Genomic DNA, 17,561 nt, shown 5'->3' on the forward strand with positions numbered 1-17,561 from the left:
AAGCACAGTGAAGCTGCTTTTCTTAGCAAGAGAATCTTCCAGATAGGTTAAGGTGTTCATGTGTGCTTCCCTGGAAGCCATGTCTCCCCTCAAGTCTTGATGGCATCCTTGCAAGTAACAAGGCAAACATTTGACCCTCCTGCCTCCTGCTGTACTTGTCAAGGGGAAGCTCTGGTGACATGCACAGGTCGCTGTCACCCGGAGTTCTGGAGCCCAACTCAGAGGTCCCATGATCTGTGCAATTATCTGTTCTTGAAAATGAAGAAGGAAAAGGAAAGCTCTCTTGGGTCCATCTGCTCATCTGTTTTTCTCCATCCCACCAAAATCTGTTCCTTCTCAAGCTCCCTCTTCTCCATCTGGTCTAACGATTCTCACGCACAGATTATTTCAAGTCTGAGGAAACGATGTCACCAGGAGGCCATCAAGAACACGAGTTTGGTCTCCTTCCCTCCTCCAATTCCTTCACTAAATGTCAGAGGACAGACAGACAGTGATGCCAGGAAGCTGCAGACTCTGGGCCCTGCTTCCTTGGGCCTGGGTTGTTCTGCTGGGCATGCACCTGCCCTCCTTCCGGCCTGCCCGCCAGCACACGGCTACCTGGAACTGTCCTGTTTGCCCCCTCTCTGCCTACGACAGCCCAGCCATGGCTGAAGGAGAGCAGAAAAGACCATTGCCATGGAGGAAGTGTGGAGCAGACATGCTTGCTGCTGCTGCTCAGGAGAGGAGAGGGACAGGCCAGCTGCCACCCTGTCCCAAGACAGGGACAGCATGGGTCTCCAGTTCTGCCCGGATGTGTCTGATCTATCTTCATCCCAACCCAGCAATGGTTATTACAAACCACGCAAAGAGACCTGAGGACAAAGATGAGCAAGACTCAGGAAGAAATAGTCATCTTTTTCCATTTCTGATTTTGTGTGTATGCTCGAAAACAAACCAGGAAGGGAAATCAAACAGACTGAGGTGACTCACAGATGAAAGCGAATGCCTCTTAGAAAAAACTAAAGAGGCAGTGAAGGGCAGGCTCTCCCCAGGTCTTTTCCTACCGCCACCCTTCATGGACACAGGCCCTTCATGGACACAGGCCCCTCGGCCTCGGGACAGAGGGAGCGCATGAGTGAGAAGCCAAAGTTCAGCGAGTTTGCAATGGATTCCCTTTTCAAGGTCTATTTCAAGGCAGTTTTTTGCTCAGGAAATGACCGTTTGAGCAACCTGCTAAGAGGCATTCTCTCCACTTGGCCCACCAGCCAGGCCACCCTGTCCTGCGAGGACCCGACTGTTGGGAGCCACTGTTGCCCTGTTGGTGTACACATCTAAATCAAGGGTGACTGCATTCACCAGAAAGCGTCCTGCTTGAAAAGACTCTCCCTAAGATTACTTTCAACAATAAGCTCCTTATTGAGTTAAAAAGTGATTTGGTTTTCAAACAATCTATTTATATAAAAACCTTCACATCTACCATATAAAATTAGGTATCTTTATAAATATGTATGTTTCCTTATGCCATTTTTTCTATTTTCAAAATGCTAAACATAAAACTGCAAATATTCCTTTTACATTTTAGGATCTATTTTGTTTTAAAACATTCAAGTTTCTTACAATAAATTTGGGTTTGGAGAAATTATTCTTTCTTTTTAATCTTTACCAGATGTTGTTTATACTACAAGCAATTTTTTTCAGTATTCCATAATGCAATTATTGTTTAATTAGTGATAAATCTGTCATTCCTGGCCTTAAAAACTTAACAAGTACCAAATGTACTTTTGCCTTTCAAATTTACACACACTGTTCAGACACTGAAGTGGGAGTGCGCCTGGGGGATGCCCGGCTCTGGACGCTGGACAAATATCCCCCTAGTGGTCCCTGGACCAGTGCCTGCATCGGGTCCGCCTGGGGAGCCTGAGCTGGAGGAGAGCTCCGCGGAGCCCACTGAGTGGCAAGAGACGCGCCAGGCCCAGGGCTGCCCTGGTTTGGGTTGCCGTTGTTCTAGGTGTTTCCCTCTCAGCCTTCATCTTTGCCTGGCAGCCGCCACCGCATCCGGGGCAGTAAAACTGTCTTGCCATCTGGTGCCCCCTGGAGGCCGGCCCTAGGAAAGCAGCAGCTGTCCAGAGGCAGAGCCGGCAGCTTGAGTACCACGCACGCTCCTCCTCGGCCACTGCTGCATCTACCACTCACGCATCGCGCTAAAAAGCTCAAGCAGAAGATGCTTATGAGACTGAGAAGGGAGAAAAATAGGAAAAGAATGCCCTAGAACATCAGCAAAAAGCCATTCGGGCACAGAAACCAACCACATAGTGCAGGCCGTGGAGTTAGGTTTTTAGGGTGACATTTTACAAAAGGGGACTGTGCACTGGGATTTTGTGGGAACAAAGTCCCTTTTTCCTTCAAAGTGGCCACAACTGCTACCTGGAAAAGGAAGGCAAGTGCACCCTAGCTCACGCGAGAACCCTGAGCGCACGGCTGCCTTGGCCCTGAAGCTCTGGGGGTTAAGAAATGCTCTCACTGAGCCCTGGCGGCTTTTAGGGAGGAGAATCAGTGAGGCGGGTCTGGGACTCATCATCTGGGCAAAACAAAACCCAAACCAACCCTGCCTTGTCGGTGCCTCCTGCGGGCATCCTCCCCTGGTGCCAGGCTGCCCATCTGCCTGGGGAGGGACGGGCAGCTCCTTAGAGCAGGGTCAGCCCACTAAGGAGAGCTTGGGAGGCCCCGGGAACCAGGGTGCCCTGCCCTGGCACACAGCAGCCGAGCACAGGCCACCCTGCCACCTGCCGGCCTTCTCACTCAGGGGTGGAATCCAAACACGGCTCTCTGGGCTCCACCAACAGAACTGAGGAAAGCATGGCCGGCCCCGGGAGCCCGAGGGTGCCGAGGGCTGCGTGCTTCGAGAGCGGCGTCCACTGCTCTGGTGACAGCATCGGTCTTCAAGGGCAGGTCTGAGGCCGCGGGTTGGGGCTTTCCAGTGACGGTGCTGTCAGGGCAGCACAGGACATCTGCTTTCTCTCCTCTGTTGTTGACACCAGGAGTGTTCTGCCTCTGAGCTACGCCACCAGCCATTTCTTCTTTTTTGAGACAGGCTCTTGCTAAGTTGCTCAGGGCCTCACTAAGTTACTGAGGCTGGCCTTGAACTTGTAATCCTCCTGCCTCAGCCTCCCCTCAGCCTCCTGAGACACAGGGATTACAGGCATGCGCCACCACGCCTGGCCAAGACCACCTTCTTTTGAGAAGTTTCAGTCTGTACAGTAAAAACTAGAGTTAAAAACCTGTACAAACTGGGGTTAAAACCTTGATTTATTAGGGGGCTACCAACTGTGGCAGGCAGCCATGTACTAGGGAGCAGTTTGACCCATGGAAGTCAAAAGGTGAGCCTCAAAAGTAAACAGGTTTGGAAAGCTCGTTTTTATTTTAGAAAACAAAGGAATATTGTGTGTATAAATATGTATGTATATATCATACATATAATAAATATACATGTATGTCACATATATGCACACAAAATTCAGGTGACAACAGACCAGCCCCTTATCATCTGGAGTCAGTGGAACACTGACCAGGCCTCTGCAGCCCTGAAGGCCAAGGACCATCTGGGAAGGCCATCGCACTAGACAGCACTTTCATCTCTCGTTTTTGCGACATCTTGGTAACTATAGAATTTCCGGGACTCATTCTGGATAGTCTCCAGAGATGAAAATATAATTAACAGCGTTCCATCTAAAACACGAGTCACGCAGACCATCATGCTTTAATCACTCTCAGAGCCCGACTCTAATGCAATAGGCGTCGGGTTTCCGTGGAGCCCCGCGCGGCAGGCTCGGCGGGCCTTGGAGATTCTGGCGATACCGCTGCTGGTCCGTCTCTGCACCCAGATACTGCGCTGCGATAAGTGGGTCCGATGACGCGATTAGGAAGCAGTTCTTCAGGTCACCTTCCAGTCACTCAGCTGGGCACAGGCTGGGCTCCCCAGCAGGCAGGCCCACACCAGGCGGGGGCTTCCCGCTTGTATCATAATTACCTCCCTTGAACCAGGAGGCACAGAGAGGTCACATCCTGCCAATGCCACAATAAATTAAAGCAAATAACACCCTCTAGGATCCCCCTTGAACCATAATAAAAGCTCCAAATCTCTACACACATGATCTTGATAAACGCTTTGGAATCAATGGACGGGAGTTGCTTGCAGGGCGAGGGCGTGCTAAACTATAAACTGCAGCTGAAGACTGCACAGCGTGACGTCTGCCTGCCTCTCTCATGGGCTGCTCGCACTCAAGTGCTGCTCAGGTAAAACGGACATGAAGGAGGATCAGAGAAGGACCACAGGGATCGATGAAAGGTCACGGGAAAACCAAAAGGGATGGGAGTTTTCCACTGAGAGAAGATTTACAGAAAATTGATTGAGCATCCCGGAAGCAAAGAGTCCACCTACTCTATTTTGCCATTGAAAAACAACCAGAGAAAAAGTGACTTAAGTTATGGTATGCACATTTAAGTCAGAAATAAATTTACGAGGCAATAAAGGCAATTCATTACTTTTAGTAACCTGGAATGGGGTGCCAGCGGGCTTCCAACTTTTTTTATTTATTTTGAATTGTTGTGACTATTGTAAAGTAAGGTGCACTCTTATTTCTTGCTTTAGTATGTAACTCTCTTGAAAAAGAGGAGATCGAGTAGTAGCTGCCCATAAAAAATATCCTCCTTGGGGTCTCTCAGTCTTGATGTGTTTTTCTTCCTTTTTTCTTACCAAGTGTTGTGAGCTTTCACATCGAATGGGTTTGGTCTGCCCCTGACTGGCAGGGGGCAGTGGCAGGACCTGCATGGTCCTCCTGCTCACCGGGGACCCCTGGGCACCAAGAGCAGAAAGACCTGAAGCAAAAGGTGGGCGGGCCCCAGGGGACAGAGGCAGCTGGCCTGCTGCCTTCTCAGCGACGCACGTCCATCAAGTGTGGTTGACAGGACGGGTCTCCAGAACTTTCTTCTGTGGACACACTTTGTCATTTTCTTTTGACTTTCCCCTGTGCTCTGCATGGGAGCTGCTGGGCTCAGGGTCCTCCTGCCTCAGCCTCCCGGGGGCTAGGACCGTGGTGTGCGCCCACACGCGGCTGTCTCCGACCTGCTGTTTCCCACATTTTCACATCCCTGGGCTCACTTCTACTCAAACAAGCTAGGCCATGTGGAAACTACCCTTGCCTCAGTTGGCTCGTCATTTGACTAAGGGACAAAAGGACCAGGGAGCAGGGCCACCCCGGCTAGTCCAGTGTGACATGTAGCTTTTTCAATTCTTTTTCATCTTGAGTTCTAGTCTTGACAAAAATGCACACTGATTCCACAGAGCTGCCTCCCTCAGAAGGAACCAAGGGCTGCTGACACGGGGCCAGGCAGTGTGGCCTGTGGCCTTGTGGCCCCGGAGTCCTTGACTTCACAGGCCTGACAGTGAAGGGCAGTGAGAGCCACCCCAGAAGGAGGTTCCAAGGCTGCAGCCTCACCCAAGAGGAAACTTCCAGAAATCTCCATTGCCTTTGTTGCTGCGGCCATTCTCCTGGGGTTATTTTAGTCTCTTGCTCTGTTACTTTTTCTCTGGTGAAGAGCTGAAGCTATTTTTGTGAACTGACTCCTCCTCTCCCTTGGCCACAGATCTTCATTTTTGGAAAACTCACCCCTCATGCTGAAATAAGAAACAGTATCTCTAAAACGCCTGCGGTGGAGTCCCTGGCCTCCTTGGCCGCCCTGGGCCTGCAGGCTGCCTGTGGCAAGGACAAGGGCAGGGAAGGGCAGTGCTCAGCTCCTTCCTGGCCACACTCTCACATGGCATGGGGGAAGGCAGGCCGAGGACGGCAGCGGACCACCTCCCGACAGGTGCGACAGGGACGGGTCAACCAAGTGCTCTTTCGCAGAGCGCCCCAAAACCTCTGCTGTCCAAATGTCCATTCTTGTGAATATGCGACAGAGGCACAGGGATCGAGTGGTACCTAGAAAAGCTCGTGCATCAGGTGCTTTCAAGATAAAATGTAAAAATACAACTAAGTTTCCAGTGCTTGTTTATACCTGCCCCGCCTCTTTCACTAATAGAACGATTCCCAGCATCTCTTAAGGACTCTTCTCACCAAAGCCCAGCACGTACCAGCAATGAATCTTTAATAAGGCACTCAATCCTCCTCAGACAATTCCTCTCTCTGGAGAAGAGCTTTTCAAAAAGATGCAGCGTTGCTTTTTCAAGGCTGGGAAGGTGCCGAAGCCACAGACTGATGACAGCTGATGCGGGCAGAGAAATCTTCCTCCTTTCAGCAAGAAACGAGAGAGATGTCAGGTAGAAACGGGTCCTGAAAAAGGGTGAGCAGCATGCGAGATGCAATCACCAATCCAGTGTATGAGGCCTCTCATGGCAGAAGAGAATATTCACAGCATCCAGGAATATTTGCTTTGTCTCATCTGCAAAATAATGTGTCTATGCTTCTACTTAACTCACCTTAGCAAATCAGAGAAGTGCTCAGAAAAAAAAAAAAAACAGATTTATAAAAAAGATAAACCAATATACAGTGAAGAAAGAAAAAGGGAGGGATGAAAAATGAGTGGGAAAAAGGTCTCGTGGGGTCCAGGTAAATGCAGGCCCTAACCGCAGAAATAGTGTGGTTCTAAATGTGAAGTGTGGGATTCGACCTGGTCTGAGTACCAGAACCATGACCTGCTAACGGGATGACCTTGGGAAAGTTACTTAGCCTTTAAACCTCAATTTGCTCATCTGTAAAATGGGTCTTTCTCCCTCCTAGTGTTGTTGGAAGAGTCCAACCCAGAAACATATGCACAGACTAGTACAGTGCTACTGCGCTGTCAATACCTAATAAGTGCATTTACAAACCAGTGGCTGAAGCTGATTTTTTTATTAACCATTTCCCACAGGGTGGTCTTGGCCCAGCTGACGCACAGCAGACCTCAGGCAAGGCAACTTCGCAGACCTAACTGTTTCTGCAGCTGTTTCTGCCGCAGGGTCCTCCGGTGTCAGAGATTTGGGGCTCCAGCCCTCCTCCTGGGAGGGAATGGGGGGCAGCTGATTCTGTGCCCTGGCCCCCAGGGCTTCCTGCCCCACCGGCCTGTCCCACCCAGGAGGCTGCTTTCAAGGTTATTAACATGGAAAGCCAAAGCTGGGAAAAGCCCACACGCCCAGTGACCCCTTCAGCCCCTGTCCCCTCACCAGACTCCTGGGCCACTTCTTTGCAGAGCTGGTGTGAAGACCAGGGACCAGAGGTTTCTCCCTTTGTCCTTGCACCCCCCTGTCCTGCATGGACTCTGGGGCCAGGGAAGCCAGGAGGAAGGTGAAGCCGGGGACTGTGGAGGAGCAGGCAGAGGCGGGAGGGAGGGAGGGAGGGAGGGAGGGCTCTGCCCGCCTCCGAGCTTCTTCTTCTGGTCCTACGTCCTCGCCCAGGCTGGGACCTCGGGCCCTCTCCTCCATCTCCTCACCTCCCGCACCCCTCCATGCCAGATGCGCCCCCGACTCACATGGAAAGAAGGGAGAAGACCAGATTTGTGAAGGGTTAGCCAAGAGCTAGTTGGAGGCGGGGGGCTGGAGTGTCAGAGGCCAGGCAAGCAGAGACATCAGGCGGATGCGGCCCTGCCCAGCTCCAGGGGGAGGTCTGGCCCGAGGGTGCGCCTGGGGAGGGCTCAGCTGCAGGGAAGGCGGTGGGAATGGAGAGGACGCCCAGGGAGGACCGCTGGGCGGGGGAGGAGCACCGGCGCTCAGGTGTCAGGTGGAGGAGGAGGAACAGCCCCACTGCCAAAGCCAGGAGACGCACAGGCGCCACAAGGCGGCACCAGCCAGGCCCTCGAGGGAGCGAGGAGGGCCCGGAGCGAGGGCAGGACTGGAGGTGGGTCTCAGAGGGACACCAGGCAGAGTCCTGGGTGAGTTGCGAGTGGCCTTTCAGGACCACTTGGTGGTGGTGACAGACAGGCGTTCGCTGCAGCAGAATTACAGACCAGTCAGATGCCACCCAGACGTGCGTCCCCAGGGACAGCGGGGTGCACTATGGCCCCCTGAAACCCTGGCATGTGTTCCTATTTTTTTTAAATAAGTGAGCAGGGTCTACATCCCAAGAAGGATATCCAAGGTATGTAGTTAAGGAAAAGGTTCCAGAGTGGTATGCGGAGTGTGACGCTGGTTTTTTTGTTGTGGTTGTTCTGTATTTAAAAGCTACTTTAAAAAGAGTGAGAACGGCTTTAAATTGACTACTATATGTTAATAAGGATATCAGGTGCGGTTATCAGAAGTCCCAGAGGAGGACGAGGAGGAGAGGATTTTTGGTACTGTGTTGTCTAGCCTGATAAAATGAATACACACACTGTGGGTTTTTGTGTGTGTGTGTGCTAGAGACTGAACCCAGGGCTCTATCACTAAGCCACGTCCCAGACCTGTACTTTTTATTTTGAGACAGGGTCTCCCTAAGTCACCAGGCTGGCCTCAAACCTGCCCTCCTCCTACCTCAGCCTCCCAAGTCACTGGGATTACTGGCGTGCACCACCGTGCCCAGCTGTGGAAATTCCAGTCAATGATGTAAAAAAGGAAAAACACACATCTTCAGACCCCTGAACACTCTCATTCTGATCAGCGTGTGCTGGCTGGAAACTCCAAAGGTGCCCTTTCTTCACTGAGCTTGCTCCAATTCTCTGGACACTGATGAAAATGATGAGTTCAAGGAAGAGAAGAAGAGAAGTCGGCTCCCTCAGACCCTGCCTGGCCCGGGCAGTGCTGGGGTGCTGGCAGGGCTTCCGATTTCCCTCCCAATCCTGAGGAGCAGGCGCCCAGAGGTGCTTTCGCAGAGGAGGAGGAGAACCCCTGCTGTTCACTGCTGGGTTTCCGCCGGGAAGTGTCTCCCGCCACCAGACTCTCCCAGACAGGGGCCTCCTTGACACGGAGAAGACTCAGTTTCCCCAAATGCTCAGGGGGGTGAGGCAGAGATTGCCCCATCTTCTCCAAAGAGGCGTAGTAGGTGAAGAAATTGGCCCAGCTGCTTAGTAAATCATTTTGCTCCAAATGTTTTCAAAAGTTTTTAACAGGTATAAAAAATGTAGAATTGAATTCTCCACAAGAAGTGTTCCTGATGGAGGTGCCCTTCTGAGGGGTGTTTCTGAAGGAGCCTGGCGGGTGGGCAGCTGGGCCTCTTCAGCCAAGACAGTTGTGACCGTTCACTCTTCCAGGCAGGAGACAAAGGGCTGTCCAGGCCACCAGAGAATCCCATGGAAGTCGGGACCAGTTACTGCTGGGGAATGCTTAATCCAAGACACGGGGAAGGACACCGTGTAACATCCCGGATGCAGGTTTACTTTATGATCTCATGTTGTGGTCAGCTCCTTCACCGCTGTGATGAGAAGGCCTGACGAGAACAACTAACGATTCTAGACCTGACCAGAACACGCTGTAGGAAAAGTTTATTTGGGGCCCATCGTTCCAAAGGTCTTAACCCCCAGACGGCCCACTCCACTCCGGGGTCTGAGGTAAGGCAGCACATCATGGAGGAGGGTGTGGTGCCCTGGGTTAGAGCAGACCCCACAGATTAGGGGCTCAGGCCTATAAACTGCCCCCTCTGCAGACACCAATTATAAATTGGGGCCTCCCGGTTTTCTGACAGTAAGTCAGAGGTTGCCATGATCCCCTCTTCAGTTTGATAATTTGCCAGAATGGCTCACAGAACCCAGGAAGGCATTTTATCTTAGTCTTATTACCAGTTTATTATAAAGCACACAACGCAGGAGTAGCAAATGGAAGAGGGTCACAGGCAGGGTGGGAGGAGCCTCTCCCACGCACCACCTCCCCGCAGGCCTCAGTGCTTGCCATTGTGGGAGCTCTTCAAGCAGGTGGTGTTACACAGGCACAAACGACACACCACTGGCCTGGGGACCAGGACCAATTCTGGAGTCAGGGGTGAGCTCAAGTTCCAGCCCTCTGTCTGCATGGTTGGTTCCTGTGGTCACCAGCCTCAGCTTGCAGCTTTCCAGGGGTCACCAAGAGTCATCGAGGAGCATACACTCAGGTGGGGCTTATGGAAGTGCCCTTCTGAGGGGTGTTTCTGAAGGAGTCTGGCTACTACACTCTGAAGATTTATGGGCACCTCAGAGCTCACCCCGGTGCAGGTGCCTGTGACAGTCACCCTGGGACAGACGTGAAGAGAGGCCTGACACTCAGTCAAGGGCTCAGGGAGCTCCTCTGGGTTGTCAAGCTGCAGGGGGCAAGCAAGCTCTGGGGAAAGGAGGACGGGCAGCCCACCTCTGGAAATCCATGGCAGCCCTTGGAAGCCATGGCCAAAGACACCCAGCCGATTTTAACACAGGGTACCGCTAAACACAGGGCGGGTCGCATGGGTCAGAGAAGCATGTGGTTTCTAAATGACTAGGTGGCCCACGTGGGAACCATCCAGGGGCCAGGGCGGGGGTGGCAATGGCCCCGACTGACTGACTCAGCCTCCCTGTGTCAACATGTGGCGGGATGCTCCGTCAGGGGAAAGTGCCAGGGACAGGCTCCAGCCCTACACCATGGCTGGGAGCACTGGCTGAGCCCAAGCGTGGAACTGGACGGCCGAAGACCACCCAGCAAGCGTTTCTGGATGGTCTGTGCCCTGCGGATCAGCAGACACACTTTTCCAAACCAAACACATTTTATTAGCCGTGGAGGGAGGGTGAACTATCAGAGGACAGCAGGGCAGAGCCACCCCGGCTCTCCACGCCGCCGCCTCCTCGCCAGGCATTCTGGAACAGCTTTTTGGGGTTTCACAGAGGATGCCAAGGGCTGTTCCACTCTGGTTCCCTTTAACCCAGCGTTGCTGAGAAAGTGAGACTGGATGCCGAGGCTGAGAAGACCACGGCCTTCTGAGAGACCCAGCCCTATAAATCAGAAACGGAGCTGCCACGGAGAAATTCTACTTCAAAGCAAACGTTTTCAAACTGCTGCCGATGTGAAGAATCAGAGTGGGCAGGGAAACCACCAGAACTTCAGGGTGGGCCTGGCTAACTGGTGCAGGGCGATGCTCGGGCACTGCATAAACTCTGAATTGACTATCACTTGACATTTCACATCAATAACAAGATCACTGGTCAGACTCCTCAGGACATTCAGACTTGCAGAGTGCATTTTGACAGAGGGTTTAAAGAAGGTAGAAAAGGACTTTTTTATTCTTTAACCATGAAAATTAGTTTTTTGGTTTTTTTGTTTGTTTGTTTGTTTTAGTACTGGGAAGGGAACCCAGGGATGCTCTAACAGCAAACCACATGTCAGTCCTTTTTATTTTGAGACAGGGTCTCACTAAGCTGCCCAAGCTGGCCTGAAATCTTCGATTCTCCTGCCCCAGCTTCCCAAGTAGCTGAGATTCCTGGCGTGTGCCACCGCACCTGGTTAGTTTTGATATTATTTTAAAACAACAAATGGCATAATCTACTTCCTTTCCAAATCTGACTTTAATGAAGCCCTGGATTATAACCTTTCATTGGAAATGAAGTTAAGATGTACATTTTAATTTTTTAAGAGTCATGTGTGAAAAATGGAAACCCTCTCCTGGGAACCACTTCCTCTGAACTAACTTAAGAATGACACAGTTTTCAATTTGTTCATTTTCCAAATGCAAAGATACAACAAAAATCCATCTGAAGATGGGGAAGACCCACTTATAACATTAAATAGCTCAAAACAAAAATGCATGGAAAATCTCTCAGACATCCCTCTAAGATGACAGGAGTAAAGCTCACCAACAGAAAGGCAGACACGTGTTCTTGGTCAGGGAACAGAAAGCCTCAACCTCACAGGGATGCCAGGTCTCCCTCAGTTCATCTATGCACATAACAGGACTCGCCCTGAAATAACACTAGGGGTCTTTCCTGGGGCCAAACTGCTTCCCAAGTTTACTTGGAAGATAAAACAAGCAATAATCTATACACATACACACACACAGAGACTGAAAATTCACTAAACTAAAAATTGAGGAGAAATGAGAAGGAACTAGCCCTAATTTATAGCAAATACCACTTAAACAAGATGGTACTGGGGCATGAATACACAGCAGACCAAAGAACCCGAGAGGAAAACAAGATAAGCCACTGCATCCAGACACTGAGCACAGGACCAGCGGAGCGTCCTAAGTCTGGGAAGGGGCTGTTGTGTCGTGGAGCACACTCCAGAAGGCGGCCGCTCTGTCACGGAGAGTGGGGAGACGGTCCCATCAGCTCAACACAAATCACAAAGCCAGACCACAGGTCGAAAGAGAATGTAAAGTCACCATCAACGAAATCCCCTGTGGCCTTGAACTCTGACTAAGCAAGTTGTGAGATACTCAGGGGAATTTAATTCCTAACTAGGTGTGAGATGAAAAGGAACTAGTGTCAATTTTTAGCTGTAATAACTATGTCTTTAGATATGCACTGAATAGAGGAAGGGTCTATGCAGGTAACAATTCTCCAATTTCTCTCTAAAAGCATTTAAATGACAAAGAATTGAAGGAAATTAAATAGTAAAATATTCAAAAAAGGAAAGAATTGAATATTAAAATATTTTTAAACTAAGTTTTTAACAAAATTTAAGGCTTATCATAACTAGCAAATATCATTTTAAAGTCACACCAATAACCCTCATGCACTTTATACATGAATTACCATACAGTAACCCAAATAAGTACAGTGAAAAAAAATTTTTAAATGAAAAAGAATCACAGCTCTGCACCCTGAATTTAAAAAATATGAACACTTTGAATTTCACTTTGTGAGACTCGGTAGAGTCTGGAGATTGCTGCGGGTGGAATCGCCCAGAAAGGAAAAATGTCTCAAGACGCTGCAGAGAAAGCAACTCCCACCATGCTGCGATTCAAAGTGGGGTCTGCAGAATCTGGGTGGGGAAGAAGGGGGAGCCGACCCATTCAGTGCTCTGTGCAGTCTCAACTATTTTCTTAAAAATGTTTTTAACTTAACTGGTGTTAACTTTTTCCTCTGGGGCTCAGCATTGTGCAGGGAGTCGTGCAGAGCCTACGTGAGGCCTGGTGGAGCTGGGCCTCTGATGCTCGGAGACCACGTCTCTGTACTTTCAGAGTTTAACATGGTTACTCTATCTTCCTCTCCTAGTTTTTGCTATCTTTGGTTGTACCTGATATATTAGCAAATAAATCAGTATTTTAAAAATCTGGTATTTTCCCTTGTGTCTACAAGGAAATATAATAAGAAGCAAGTATACTTAGTTGATTTTTTTAGTAGTAACTTTCTTTCTTTCTTTTGCTACTGGGGATTGAACTCCAGGGTACTTAACCACTGAGCCACATCCCCAGCCCTTTTTATTTTTTGAGACGGGGTCTCGCTAGTTGCTTAGGGCCTTGCTAAATTGCTGAGGCAATTGAACTCAATCCTCCTGCCTCAGATTCCAGAGCTGCTAGGATTACAGTGTGCACCATTGTGACTAGCTGTAGTTATATATTTTAATTCAGATTGTTTTAGAATTCATCAGTATTTTATTTAAAGACTAAATGCATTTGTAATATATCTTCTTAGGTTTAAGAATGGATTTCTGGTTTTAAAAAGGAGGATTAAAAGGTTTGCTTCCGGGTTTCCAGCTCTTTCACCAGGAGAGGTGAAAGCAACGTAGGCAGGGTCCTTGACTCCGGGGGCAGGCCTGGACTCCAGAAAGTGGCTAACCACAGATAGAGCAAAACGGGAGGAGGGTGGTTTTCATGTGGCTTTGTGGACTGCAATTTACCTTCCTGGGTCTTATGCAACAGGATGCTTCAAATCCTGTCACAGTGCACGTTCACCATAGCAGAGTCTAAACAAAAGGGAACCGAATGATTTCTAAGCAGATGCTAGATGTGAGCCATGGACGTCTCACCAACAGAACTCTGCCCTGACGGTGCAGCCCCCACACCTGCTGGACCTGCTGGCATCTGCGCTGATGGGACAGAAGCAGCAGTGGGTGGAGCTGCGCAGCCTGGCATGTGCTCACCTGCATCCTTCACTGCGTGCCCTCCGGGGAGAGCTGGCGTGGCCACAGCATGCTCCACACAGCAGTATAGAACACTGACCTTATTAAATTGTTACCCTTGAGAACACTTGTAAAAAGTTCTGCATGGCAAAAAGAAAAGTATGCATAGGTACTTCCGCTCCATAACCCAAACCATGGCTGGCTACTGAGGCACCCGCACCTGACTGCACCTACACCCACCCCATGGAAAGGCACTTGGAAGAATGAGTAGCAGACAGACAATGATCATTCACACTTGGTTATTTGGCATAGTTTCTCAAAAACTAGCAAAGTGATTGGGTCACCTTAAGAAAAACAAATGACGAAATTTGTGGTTCATGATAAATTCGAGCTTTTAAGCAGAAATCAAAATTTTGGAAAAATCTGTGAAGACCTACGTGAGCTTGGCAGCTTTCCAACAAGTTAAGACATTTCCATTGACATTGCCAGTGACAGTAATGTTTTCACAATGCATGATGAATTATGTCTATGTTTGGAAGATCTGCATCAGTCAATGAACCAAGATCTTCCCAATGAATCATGCATGATGCTACAAACTCAGGCCCAAGCAAAAGATCCCAAAACCACTCGACGGACCAATGGGTTTTCATTTAATAGCATATGAAAACCTCATTGGTATAACTTCAGATTCCACATGGCCACCACCAACCTTTTGAAAAAATGGCCATTTTCAAATTTTGGTGAAGCATCGAAGCAGAACATTCACAAAACTACCTGAGGTGACTACGATGGCATTCCTGCCTCTCCCACCACACGTTTGTGTGAAGCCGAGTTCTCTTTACATACTTCACCAGAACAACGTGTCCCACCAGACTGAATGCAGACACAGATGTGAGAAGCTGGTCGTCTTACTGAGACCTACAAAAAAGACTGCCACTTCTGCCAAACAACTTTTGTCTTGGAAAAGACCATGATTTTTTATAAAAATATTTGTGTTAACACATAATCGATTTATTACTATTTTTAAGTTAAGTTTTTGTGGGGTTATTTGTATGTGTGTGTGTATCTGTGTGTGTGTGTGTGTGTATCCAGGGACCAAATGCAGGGCCTTGTGCATGCATGCTAGGCAAGCACTCTACCACTGACCTCCAGCCCAGCAAACACTTCAAAAATGTTTTAACTTCAAATATGAGATAGATAGATAGATAGATAGATAGATAGATAGATAGATAGATATAACCCATGTTTTAAAAAGTCCTTTGGGATCATGAATGATTTTTAGGCGTATAAAAAGATTCTGAGACCAAAACACTTGGAAAATGCTGTTGCCCAGCTTTTCCAACACATGGAAACATTCTAAGTAAAGGAAAAATGAAACTGGACGGAAGGTGAAATGGATGTTACTTACAGCAAAAAGGCCTCACTGACGGCTTCAAAGAACTGGGGCCAGAGGACTTCCTCAGGCCCGTGGCCATGGTAGGTGAGCAGAGCCTCCACCAGGGGTTCGAAGTCAGGCAGAGTAACAAGTGGAACACAGATTCGCGACAGGGACGTCACTCGCTCAGGAGCCATCCTGTGGAAGAAGTAGAATAGGAAATACTTCTCTAAATCTAGAGCCACAAATAATCAAAGACGTACACAACGCTACTGTGAAAAGAGGGATGGCGGGCCGTCGGTGCCAGCTAACAAGAGGACCTCATGATCAGGTCCCTGGAAAGGGTCACTCACTGCCAGGCCTTACCTGGGACCACAGCTACGGTCACCTCCAACTCGTGAGCCCCAAGGGGACGCCAGTCCCTGTTCCAAGCCTCCTTCCCAGTGCTCCCTCGGGACTGGCCTGGACGGCTCTTCCTCTCACCCCGTCTGACCCTGCAGTCGGTGCCGCTGACTCCTCTGACCTCACCCTGCCTGCCAGGTGACCCCTCCGCCTGGCTGTGCAGTCGCCGCCCGTCTCCCTGCTGCTGCCCTCACTCCCACGGCTCGTCGTCAGAAAGCTCCAGCTGCTCCCTAGAACTTCAGGTCACAGGCTGTCTGCTGGAGGCCCTGCAGTGGCCTGTCCCCACTCGCCAGTGAACAAGTGGAGTCTTTCCCTGGCCACGCTGCTTCCTGGGACGGGTGCCAGCTCCCTCCACGCTCACCCACACCTGGGGCTGCTCTGAGTTCTGAGCAAGGCCCTGTGGCACAGCCTGCCTGTGGGCACGGCCAGCACCCTCACTGCAGGGAGGTCTAGACTCAAACACAGCCGGGGCAGCCTTCCCCGACGTCCCATCCGTGCCCTGGCCACCAGTGTGGCAAGTGGAATTAAAATTGAATAAAACAAAAAAATCCTGTGACTCCACTGCACTAGGCACCTTTCAAGTGCTCACGGGCTGCACGCGGCCTGCGGCTCCAGCAGTGCACAGTGCAAACTCACAGGCGTGGATGGGACTGCAGAACGCACCACTGGCCGCCAGAGCTCCAGTCCCTCCCACCCCTTCCCCCAGCTGAGCTGCCGCGTGGCACTGCTGCCGCTGGGGACCGCGTCTGCCTGCGAGCCCGGCAGCTAGAGGGCCCACACGCCAGTCCTCGCAGCCAGCAGGAACTCCTCGACACACCACACGCTCAAGAAACAGACAACACAGAAACCAACGGACCTAAGACGATGAGAGCTCTGGCTCTCGCTACTGAATCTTTCTTCTAGGTATTTAAATACAAAACCATAAACCCATACGCTCAGAAGTCTGGCCGCGTGTTTCGTGTAACAATGGCACCAGGGTAGAGAGCACTCAGTGTCCCTCACTCCAAACGTGCTGCCCCGTACTCCAAACCACCTATGTGCTGTGCCTGGACAGTGCTCCCTGTCACAGGCGAGCAGGTGGTTTCTGACGTCTGTCACACAGCGCTGCAGCCCGGCTGGGCACCAGGCTATAGGAGCTGCACATCCAGCTACTTCCCAGGGCTGCACCAGGGCACTCCCACACCCTTGCTAGTGATGTCACCGTTCATTTTTACTCCTTACTGATTTGGTAGAAAAAAAAATATCATTCCACTCTTCTAATTTGCATTTTGTTGATAACTTGCAAGACTACTTGCTACCCACTTGTGTTTCTTCAGCGGATTTGTTTTTAAATCAGTGTACATTTGTCCTATCCATTCACTTAACCAACTGACCACTCGCTCAGCAAGGTGCTGTTGGAGGGTCCGAGATACAGGAGTGAAGGCAACGAAGCCAGGGAGGGAGCGACGGCAGTGCTGTGCTGCAGAGGAAGGGCACCGAGGGACCAGGGAGCAGGGAATTCACTGAGAAGGGGACGCCTCAGCAGCCCCGACGGAAGTGCTGAACGAGCCACCTCCTCGCCAGAGGACGATGCCGCAAGCCGAGAAGCATCTAAAAAGGCCACGGAGGCGGCAGGGTCGGTGGGGCTTCGCCGGAGGTGGCGAGAGCCCACATTCCAGTCTCCCTTCCCCTCTTGGCGCTGGGGTTTGCACACAGGGTGCTCCACTGCTAAGCTGCACCCTGACCTTTGTCTCTGAGACTGGGTCTCTAATTGCCCAGGCTGTCCTGGAACTTGGAGATCCTCCTGCCTGTTTCCCGAGTCACTGGGATTACAGGTGTGTGTCACTGTGTCGTTTCCTTAACTTAGCTTTTACTCTTATCAAA

At 50.3% G+C, this 17,561-nt stretch overlaps 1 protein-coding gene across 4 annotated transcripts in view; it reads right to left on the reverse strand.

The window, feature by feature from the left end:
* The window catches only part of Fancc (FA complementation group C), a 188,019-nt gene that overhangs the window by 20,334 nt on the left and 150,124 nt on the right, over positions 1 to 17,561 (reverse strand). For all 4 annotated transcript variants that reach the window (XM_047526406.1, XM_047526407.1, XM_047526408.1 and 1 more), the window contains exons 7-8: positions 15,330 to 15,494; positions 6,110 to 6,266 (exon numbers count right to left, since the gene is read on the reverse strand). In XM_047526406.1, coding sequence (XP_047382362.1) covers positions 6,110 to 6,266; positions 15,330 to 15,494 — 322 coding nt within the window. The remainder of the gene's footprint in view (positions 1 to 6,109; positions 6,267 to 15,329; positions 15,495 to 17,561) is intronic.

Source organism: Sciurus carolinensis, chromosome 15 (genome assembly GCF_902686445.1).
Source record: "Sciurus carolinensis chromosome 15, mSciCar1.2, whole genome shotgun sequence".
Classification (NCBI taxonomy): domain Eukaryota; kingdom Metazoa; phylum Chordata; class Mammalia; order Rodentia; family Sciuridae; genus Sciurus; species Sciurus carolinensis.